Below are 10,154 nucleotides of genomic sequence, written 5' to 3' on the forward strand. Positions count from 1 at the left end.
GTGGATACTTATGGTCCTGTGGCATGCGTCCAAGGAGCTCAATGTTGCCACCCAAGGTGGGGGGAAGATTTGATGTTTGCCTAATTCCCCATCTGAGGACCTTCCACTTGTACCTGTCCTAATCCCTTTTGCTTTGAGGTCTAACCCAGAGGGCAGAGGTAACCCATTTGCTTGGAAAGATGGTCTCACAGATCATGTGAGCTGGAAGAGATCCAACCATCTCCTTTTGCAAATCAGGGACCTCAGGCCGAAGAGGGAAGGTCAGTGTCCTGGCGCCCCACAGCCAGACAGCTGGGGAGTGGGTATCAGAAGCCCAAGTGTATTTTTATAGCCCCAAGCTGGTCTGCTCTGGGGCCTGCTGTGTCTCACCTCCGTGTCTAGCCTGGGGCTCTGCACCCCTGCCCACCTTAAGTCTATTCTCCACACCACAGCCAGAGCAGTCCTTCAGAAACCCAAGTCAGACTATGAGAGCCCTCTGCTTCTCCACCACGTGGGAGCCTCTGCTCCAGCCACAGGCCTGCTTGTCCCCAAGCTCATGTCTCCTGGGCCTTTGCATCTGCCAGTCCCCCTGCCTGGAGCACTCCTCTCGAGATACCTGCATGGTTCAGCTCTTCCTGTGGTTGGGATTTCTGCTCAAATGTCACCTCCTCGGACAGGGCTTCCCTGACTCCAATGCTAGATGATTCTCCTGTCCCTCTCTCTCTCTCTCTAGTCCCCACAGGGCCCATGACCACCTGACAGCGTATTTCCATTTGTGGATCTATTGTCTGTCTCCCTACATCTCCCTAGGTGTGTGAGCGCAGACATTGCCTGTTCTGTTCCCTTCTGTCCCCTCACGTGGCCATAGCAGAGGCACAGTAAATACTGTTCATTAACCACCTGGGACCCCGTGGCCCTTCTCTTCACTGAAATACCATCACCAGCTCGAAGCCCACGGCCCCTTTCCCAGGGGTGAGGGGTTTGTCTAAGTTCCCTGGATCCCAGGAGGCAGGGGACGCATCCTTGTCCAGGCCTCAGGGGCTTCTGTAACTTACCACCGAATTCCGATGACTCTCTGGTGGGTCCCCCCGCCCAGCCTATCTCCCCAACTCCACACTCAGCCACCCACCCAAGGATCCACTTAGAGTCTAGCAGTGGTCTTGAACTTAGCAGGCTCCTAACCCAATGCCTGAGCCTTCCCTGCCGACCTGCTCTGCCACACAGTGACTCTACTTTTCCAGCCGGTCAGGCCGAAGACTGGGAGTCATTCTTGACTTCCTTCTTTCTCTCACACCCCACAACCATCCCTCAGGAAGCCCGACCTCAGGTTGGATCCAGGATCCAGCTGCTCCTTCACGTCTCCAGTGCATCCCAGCTCCCCTTCGTCATCAGTCTCCTCTCTTCCACCCCTGCTAGCCTACAGACCAGCTCCACGGAGCAGCAGGCGTGAGTCCTCGAAGCACATGTCAGCCTAGGATAGGCACATCCGCACAGACAGAAGGCAGACTAGCAGTCGCCTAGGGCTGGAGGGTTGGGGCGAGATGGGCAGTGACTGCTAATGAGTATAGGGTTTCTCTCTGGGGTGATAAAAATAATCTAAAATTGATGGTGGTGATGGATGCACAACTTCGTGAATACACTAAAAACCACTGGATTGTTTTTTCAAAGCAGAGAAACATCTTTTTAACATGCAGACAGTCACATCATGTCCCTCCTCTGCTCAGGACTCTCAGTGGTTCTAAGTCAAGTCAAAGCCAAGGTCCTTTTGATGACCTGCTAGGGTCTCCTGTTACCCACCTGACCTTTTCCTACAGCCCTGCCCTCCTTCACTCCACTGGGGCTACAGTGGCGTCCTCGATGCCATGCGCATTCCCACTGCAGAGCCTTTGCCCTTGCTGTTCACCCTGCCTGGAACATTCCTTGATCACATATCCAATGGCTCAGACCTCAGTTCCTTCAGGTCTTGATTCAAATGTCACCTTTCCAGGGAGGCCCCCTTGGCCATGCCAGCTCATCTAAAATGTCACCCCTGACACTCCCCATTCCCCTTCCCTGCTTTATTTTCTTCTTCTTAGAACTTATCACAATCTGCGTCCTATGTATTTTACTTGCTTGTATTTATCATCTGCCTCCCCCACTGGCATGTAAGCTCCAAAAGGGCAGGCATTTTGTCTGTTTTGTCCATGAGAGTATCTTCAGCACATAGAACAGGTCTGGCTCCGAGTGCCTGTGGAATGACCGAATGATGGACGGGATGATGGGGGCAGGGCAGGGGTCTGTGAAACAAGGGCTCTCCCAGCCTCAGGGAGCAGCCTGGGGCTGGGCAGTCTGCCTGGAGCCTCCTGGCTTCTCCCTCCAGCCTGCTTTGATTCCCAGAGATGGCCTTGAGTGGGCAAGGCCCCTGCACTCACTTAGGGCCTGAATCATGGGATTCTTTGCTGACCAAACCACAGGACTCAGCTGAGAGTCTGGTGGGAGGAGTCCCCGGGGGCCTTTTGGGGTTGGTTCCTGGGCCCCCGGGCCTCTCGCAGCCTATTTAGCAGCCAGTAGACAGCTCTGTGATTCAGTCTGAATCACAGCTATGCAGGCTCCCCTGGGGGTCAGGGCAGGTGTCGGTCAAGTGGGAGAGACCAGGCAGGCGGGCAGACTGAGGCACGTGGAGACCAAGGGAGAGACACACAGAGAAACTGAGTCAGACCAAGGAAGATCTTTGCATGGTGTCATAATTTCTTTAAAAATAAATTATGGCAAAGAAACTGAGACACTGAGAGACTGAGGGGGAACGCAGAGACAAAACATGCACTTTGGACCCTTGAGGTGAATGTGATGGTGGGAGGATGAAGATGCCAGATGCTGAGAGAGGCTGAGGGGAGAGACAGGAGACTGACACACCAGCACTGGGGATACTGGCTGATGGGGCAGCTTTTAGGCCCAATGGTTCTGGAGTCAGTTGTAGGGTCTGGATCTCAGCTCCTCTACTAACTAGCTGATGTTGGGTGAGTTAGGTGGGTCTTTGAGCCTTAGCCGCCTAATTTATAAAGTGGGGGTTCTTGGAGGACCGATCTCCTGAGATTGTTACCAGGAAGCACCTGGAACAGTGCCAGGGACATAGTAAGTGCTCAGTGATGACAGTTATGATTACTGTAACCAAGAGGATGAAAAAGCGAACGTACAATAGGGAACAGGAAAATAAGAGGCAAAGAGGGAGACGGAGAGAGATAGTGGGGCAGGAGTGTGGTGGGAGAGGGATGCTGTGTGGACGGAAAAGAGAGAGGGGAGCCCAGAAGAGGCAGCAGAAAGGCGCAAAGGTGAGTGTGGGAGGGAAGGGAGGGATGGGACGCATAGACCTCTCCTGGGGCTACTGAGGCAGGCCAGCGAGGGAGGGGGCTGGCAAAGGGGAGGGGAGGGGAGGGGGGCAGGAACACCCTAAGGGTGGGAACAATTTCCTGTATGTACAACATGCCAAAGCTGTGCCCGCACAGGGCCTGGTGCAATGCTTGCTGGCATGACTGTGAATGTGAGCCTCCTGCCCCCCTGGCCTCCTGGCTCCCATGCCCTGTGGCACTGGTGGTTGCCTAGGTTACCTGTTGAGCTGTTCCTGCAGTGCCTTCAGCTCCCCTTCCTGCTCCTTCAGCAGCCGTTCCTGGTGCTGGGCCTGCTCCATGGTTTTCTGGAGCCCATGTCTGAGACTCTGAGGGCAGGGAGAGGGTAAAAGGAGGGGAAACGGAAGCTGAAGGAGGAGGGCAGAGACCCCAGCCCAGGGTCTGACCTGACAAACACCCCCGTGAGACCCCAGGCCATGTGAAACAGCCCTTGGGTGGAGAGCAGGACTGGGGACAGCGCTGGGAGCTGTGGTGCTTGGCTCTGCCCCTGGGTGAGCCTGGAGCCACCATTTCTTCCTTCGCTAAAGGACGGAAGTTACAGACCTCAAGGATCTGGAAGACTCAGGCTAGGGAGGATGCTGAAGGAAGCCTTGAAAACAATTTGGGTGACCTTGAAGAGAAACATCTACAGGAGCAATTAGGTAGGGCCTGCAATAGCAGAGCCTAGATATTGGGAAGAAACCTGCCAATAATGAGGGCTATGGCACTTGAGGACAAGCAACTGCCCCGAAGAACTGTTGGGAAGGAATTACGAACTCAGATGCCTACAGGGGCTGGGCAGGATGAACAAAGTGGGCCTGGTGTGAGGCAACAGGGAGAGGTGGGTATTGTGGTAAACTGAAGAACGCGTGTTCTTCATGTGATGAACTGGAGAACTTCCAAGAGGCATCCTCAGATCATAATGATCCTGTGTGGCCCAATGCAAATTGGTCTGTGGGCTGGAATGGCCCTGGGCCATCCTTGAAGACACCCACCTGTGGGCTAGGTTAGAGATGGGGAGCAGAGACAGGTACAGAGCTCAACTGCTCTCACCTTGACCACATCCTGCAAGGCCATCTCTGCTTGTTCCTCTCTCCTGGTTGCATTGGTCACTCCTATTTGCTCTTGGGGCTTCTCTGTGGTGGAGCCTTCCTTTGTTTCCAGGCCCTGAAGGACCCAGAACTCCCTGGGGATGCTGGGCACTTTCCCGCCCTGACGGCTCCCTGACACTGCATCCCTTATCATCTCTTTGGGGCTGGAGGCCAGCAGCCTATGGATATGACTCCTCTCTGCTTCCCCTTCATAAGTCCCATCTATTGTTCTCTGGCCCTCTGCACTCAGCAAAACCCCCCTGCCCTCAGTATCTGTCCCTATCACCTCCTTCAGAGTCCCTTTGGTCCCCTTGCCCTGTCCCTGGATGCTAGGTGTTGAGTTCTCCAGGCACATCCCCGTCCTTGGAGCTCCTTTCTCCTGGTTTTGCTGAAGCTCCTCCCCCTCTAGTTCCCACGTGCTCTGGGGAGGCCCAAGCCTCCTGGGATCTTCTTTCTTCTTTTCCAAAAAGAGGGGCTGATGCTTGTGTTGCTGGGGCCTGGGGAGTCCGGCCAACCTGTCTTCCCTGGGTGCATCTCGCAGAGAACTGGCCTGCCTGGTATGTGGCTCCTCTGGGTGGCCTCCTGTGGGGTCTCCATATGTGGGTGAGATCTGCAGAGAAGCCACAAACCCGTCATCCCTCTCAGCACCAATCCACCAACCTGGTGCCTGGGAGAGGCCACAGCCCTAATCCAGTGGGTTTGCTAAATATATGGATTTCTGGTCCTCCCACTGGAAATACTGATTCAGCAGATCTGGGGTAGGGCCCAGGAATCTGAATGTTGAAAAACACCCCAGGTGACCTGAGGCCCAGGCTTTGATCTGAGCAGAGTGCTTCCCGACGCCCTTTCCTTCCTCACCTCTTGCTGAAATCCTTCTCCCTCCTTTACCTCCATCTTCTGCATCGATCTGATTTCCCCTTAGTTCTTCCCACCACTCTCCTCTGATCTTCCCCCCTGAACTTGACTTCTCTGTGTCTCCATTTTCTGGTCTGTAAAATGGGAATAATGATACTTCCTTATAGGGTTGTGGTGAAAGCTTAAATAGACCGACAGCCCCTAAAAGTCACCTCTGTCAAGAAGCCTCCTCTGTTCTCCCACGTTCCTGGGCGTGTCTGGTCGCTACACTTAACTTGTGTTGCGGTGTGTTTCTTTAGGGTCTGTCTCCCCAGCAGACCTGGAACTCCTTTAGGTCAGAGACTGAGTCACAGCATCTGCACCTGGGGCCTGGAAGCTGGCGGGGGTGCAAAGCAAGCTTGTGGAAAGATGATAACCACAGGCTACCGCTTACTGGCCACGGAGCAGGAGTCTTGCTCTGTGCAGCACCTGGGCTGTCTCAGTGCGACCTCACGATCCCCCCGTGAGGCAGGACAAGTTATGCGCCCAAGGACCCTGGTTAGTAAGGCATGGAGCTGGGATATCAACCAGGCAATCTGGCTCTTCAATCGCTCCCTGAATTGAACTGGGATGTTTGCAAATTGTCCAGCAGAGGTTGTCTCCCTGGGCTGTTTCCTGGAAGCTTCTGGTCGCCCTCCCCAGCTTTCCCTCCTCCCAGGGGCCCCAGTGGCGCTGCAGGTGCTGCCAGTGGTTCCCTTCTCTCCCTGATATCCTCACCACCTTATGAATACGAGCCTTGGCTTCTGTGGCTCCCTAGCCCCAGGTCCACATGTTGGCCTCTCCCTCTCTGTCCAGCTGGGTCAGGGCTCAGTTACTTCTCAACCTGGGGGTCCCAACAGAGATAGAGAAGAGGCAACTAGGCTGAAGGTTGGGAAGAGGCACCTCCTTAGGGGAATCTTTGATCTTTCTGGGTCTTCTTCCCTGGGTCCAGTTGGAATTGGAGCAGCGGGACCTGAAAGTGAAAGAAGCGGGGGGACCCTGGACCTCTCTCCAGCAGTGGTCTTGGTCCTCAGATGCAGGATACCCCATCTTTCCAACCACCCATTCATCCCACCATCCATCCCACTTTCCTGCCCTTCCACCCTCATGCATGCATCCTTCTCTCCATCCACCCACACATCCTACCCTCCATCCATCCTTCCATTCCATTTCAACATCTCAACGTCCATTCATCCTTCTAACCGTCTACCCCAACCACCCAACAACTCTTTAATGAGTGTGTTTTCTGTGCAGCATCATGGGACATCCTAAGATGGCACTGGGAAAACAGAAGGCTAGGGAGGTGGAGAATCGGGAGTCAGGGAGTAAGAAGAGAGGGAGGAAAAGATGGGGCTGGGGGTTGAGGGCTTGGGGTTAGTTTGGGGGGGTGGTAGTAATGGGAGCAGGCATTGAAAAGAAGCTTTCCTCCACGCTGCCCCCACTCACTCTGAGAACATGGGCCAGGCTCCATCCAAGTCTGGCCGTTGCAGGTCCAAGTCGAAGGTCACCTCGTTGAGAGCATAGAGGGAGTCCAGGATGTCTTCCTGGAGTTCAGGGCACAGCAGAGGGCTCCGGGGGCCATACCACTTCCTGTGTTAACAGGGAGCAGCACCCTTGGCCTTTGGCTCTGGTGCTATTGCCACCCCCAACCTCAGAGAATCTGCCTCCACTGCACACCATAGTGGGATGGTTCCCCAGACAGGGTGGTCCATGGGGACCAGGAGGCCGAGCACCCTGATGCTACCAGGACTGGGGCTCTAACCTCCCCTTTGCCCTTTCTTCCTTGGCTTTCCCTTTATTTTAGTCATCTTTTTTTTGTGTGTGTGGTACTCAGGCCTCTCACTGCTGTGGCCTCTCCCGTTGCGGAGCACAGGCTCCGGATGCGCAGGCTCAGCGGCCACGGCTCACGGGCCCAGCCGCTCTGCGGCATGTGGGATCCTCCTGGACCTGGGTACGAAGCCGTGTCCCTTGCAACGGCAGGCGGACTCTCAACCACTGCGCCACCAGGGAAGCCCTATTTTAGTCATCTTTGATATCAAACCACCCTTCTAGGGGTAAAGAGGAATCTTCCCGAGGGAGGGCCACGGGCTCGAATGGTATGAGTAGCCCCACCTAGTTAGCTCTGGGTTCAGGAGGCAGAGCTGCAGGGACTCGGCCAGCTGTCCGTGGGCGAGACAGAAGCGGATGAAGGCTCGGCCTTTTCCCAGCGGGGTCTTCAACTGCACAGCACACAGGGGACAAGTGGGGTGATGGTGGTATTAGGACAGAGGGAACGCAGCCAGCACAGAGGGAGAAAAGCTAGAATGAGTGGTGCATGAGAAAGGGTGTCCTGGGACTTGAGGCTGTGGGAGGAAAGGGGGTGACCGGAAGGGTGTGAGGGCAGGGCTAACGACAGGTGAGGACCAGGTGAGGGGGGCTATGGTCAGTGGAGCTGGGATGGGTGAGAAAGGAGCCTCGGGCAGGCCAGTGTCCCCTCCGGCCACCAAGCCATCCTTGTCAAGGACCTGGGGGCAGGACCCCATGACACCGAGGCCAGCCCCCCTGCCACCTGGCCCTGGATACCTTTTCCTGTGAGTGGACAAAGTGGACTGGCTCCATGTCTCCCCGCTGCCGCCACAGGGCTGTGCAGAGGAAGTCCCAGTAATCCTTCGGAGGCCTCAGGAAGCTCTTCTGCTCTTTCTGGTCAAACTGGGAGCGAGATGAGGGAAAGGAAAGTGTGGAAATGCTCCCTCCCAGAACAGTCTGTGTTCCAGCACACTGAGCACTATAGTGGAAAGGGCTCGTGCAGACAGGCCCACTTCAGGTCCCAGTCTGCCCCTGCTGGCTGTGTGACCAGGAGCAAGCTGCTTGACCTCTTTGAGCGTTCAGTGTTCTCATTCATTCATTCATTCCAGAAATACTTACTGAGCACTTACTATGTGCTGGGCCCTGTTTTAAGCCCTGGGGATACAGCAATGAACGAACGGGATAAGCAAAACATATAGCATGTTGGATTGTGCTGACTGATAAGGAGAAAAATAAAGCGGGGAAAGTGAGTGGAAAGCGCACGGTGTGTGCATGCATGTGTGAGATGTGTGTGGGGTGTGTGAGTGTGTGGTGTGTATGTGTGGTGTGTGTGTTAAAAAATGTAGATTAAGGTTTCTAGAGAAAGCCTCACTGAGGAGGCTCTATTCAAGTCCAGATCTGAAGGAAACGAGAAAGGGTTCCATCCAAATTTCTGGGTGAAGAGCTTTCCAGGCAGAGGGAATAGCAAGTGCAAAGGCCCTGAGGTAGGTGCTTTTCTGCCGTGCTTTAGGAAGATCAAGGAGGCCAGTGTGACTGGAGTGCAGCACATGAGGGGCAGACTGGCAGGAGACCACACAGGCACACAACATATACCACACACACACCTCACACACATGCACGCCACACATGTACATGCACATTGTCAGAGAAGTAGGAAGAGTATGTGTGTGTGGGGGGGGGATGGGCTGGTCATCAAGCACCTCAGTGGGTTAGAAGGAAAATTACACAAGATGGGCACGTAAAGCGCTTAGCTGGGCACATAATACATGCTCAATAAAAGCTAGTGATAGTGATGACTGGGGCTCTAACCAGAAGCGAGGAAGGCCAGCCCGAGGACACCTGTGCCTCTGAAACTTTTGTCTTTAGACAGCCCCACCTAACCCAGCCCCCCCTAACCCTGCCCCAGCCTTGTCCCACCTCACTTCCCAGGCTACAGTGACAGCCTCCAAGGGTGAGGTTAGATGTCAGGAAGGGTTTGCCGATTGACAGAGATGAGGTAGTGCGTGGTAATGAAGAGAGGCAGTGGCTCTTCCCTCAGGATCTGGGAAAGCCCATTCGGTTATTGGTTATTGGGACCTGGAGAGATGGGAGAGTGGGGGGGAGGGGAGGGCCCTACCTGCAGCAGTTGCTCCAGGCAGCCACAGAGTCTGTGCAGTTCAGCACTGGTGTCTGTCACCGGCTGCTGCCCACCCCCATAGCCCTGGAGGATGGCAGAGATGACAGCTGTGGGGAGGATGGTGGACATCAGACCTCAGACGGTGAGGGCTCTGAAGGAAAGGCTCTCAAGACCCCTCACCTCTCCCCCAATTCGGCCCCAGAAACTCTCTCAGCACACACTCACCCTTCAGGTCACCGGTCATCTTGAAGATAGCCCCTTCTTCTGCCATGAGTATTTGAAAATGACGTGATTCCTTGTGGGTCTAGAGGCCAAGAACGAGCTTCTGGCTTCAGCTGCCCAGCTCTCTCCTTATACAAAGGAAGAATCACAGCCAAGAGAAACAATGTGACATCTCTAGGGTCACACAGAGAGTTCACTGGTAGGAGAAGACCCAGCTCTTTCTTGTAAGGCAGGGCGGGAGGATGATGGTGTGTTCCCCACCTATGGAGCCATTCCTGGGTGCCAGGCCCTGTGTCCTGTGCCTGACATCCTTGTATTATTCAGTCCCCATAATAACCCTGGGAGGTTATTGACTCCATTTTATACCAGGACAGGGGGGCTTAGAGAGGGTAAGTGTTTTTTCCAATGTCACAAAGTTCTAAGTGGTGAAGCTAGAATTGGAACTCAGGTCCCTGTGCCTGCAGGGCTCATGCTCTCAACCCCGGCTGGCTGTGAGCAGCCCTGCTAGTGCTCATGAGTGTAAGCCATGTGGACGCTGGGCTGAGGGGCTGTCACTCCCTCCCCCACAAGGGGCCTTGCCAGAGCAGTCATCAGCCCTGGGACACACATTCATCCTTTCCTGGGCCCCAGCTGCATGGAAAATGTGTGTTTCCTGAGGAAAAGGAGGCAGAAGCAAGGCGAGGCCCCAGAGTCGGGCCTGAGCCAGAATGATGGGGGTGTGTAGGG

General features: G+C 54.9%; 1 protein-coding gene across 3 annotated transcripts in view; it reads right to left on the minus strand.

The window, feature by feature from the left end:
- Positions 1-10,154, minus strand: part of RUFY4 (RUN and FYVE domain containing 4) — a 26,277-nt gene that overhangs the window by 14,374 nt on the left and 1,749 nt on the right. For all 3 annotated transcript variants that reach the window (XR_003005702.1, XM_024763305.1, XM_024763306.1), the window contains exons 3-10: positions 9,432-9,556; positions 9,207-9,313; positions 7,868-7,993; positions 7,418-7,524; positions 6,752-6,895; positions 6,209-6,278; positions 4,395-5,042; positions 3,564-3,670 (exon numbers count right to left, since the gene is read on the minus strand). Coding sequence is in view for 2 of the 3 variants with exons in the window: in XM_024763305.1 (XP_024619073.1) it covers positions 3,564-3,670; positions 4,395-5,042; positions 6,209-6,278; positions 6,752-6,895; positions 7,418-7,524; positions 7,868-7,993; positions 9,207-9,313; positions 9,432-9,477 (1,355 nt within the window). In the remaining variant the exon portion in view is untranslated. The remainder of the gene's footprint in view (positions 1-3,563; positions 3,671-4,394; positions 5,043-6,208; positions 6,279-6,751; positions 6,896-7,417; positions 7,525-7,867; positions 7,994-9,206; positions 9,314-9,431; positions 9,557-10,154) is intronic.

The sequence above is a fragment of the Neophocaena asiaeorientalis genome, unplaced genomic scaffold (genome assembly GCF_003031525.2).
Source record: "Neophocaena asiaeorientalis asiaeorientalis breed wild unplaced genomic scaffold, Neophocaena_asiaeorientalis_V1.1 scaffold86, whole genome shotgun sequence".
NCBI classification, from domain to species: domain Eukaryota; kingdom Metazoa; phylum Chordata; class Mammalia; order Artiodactyla; family Phocoenidae; genus Neophocaena; species Neophocaena asiaeorientalis.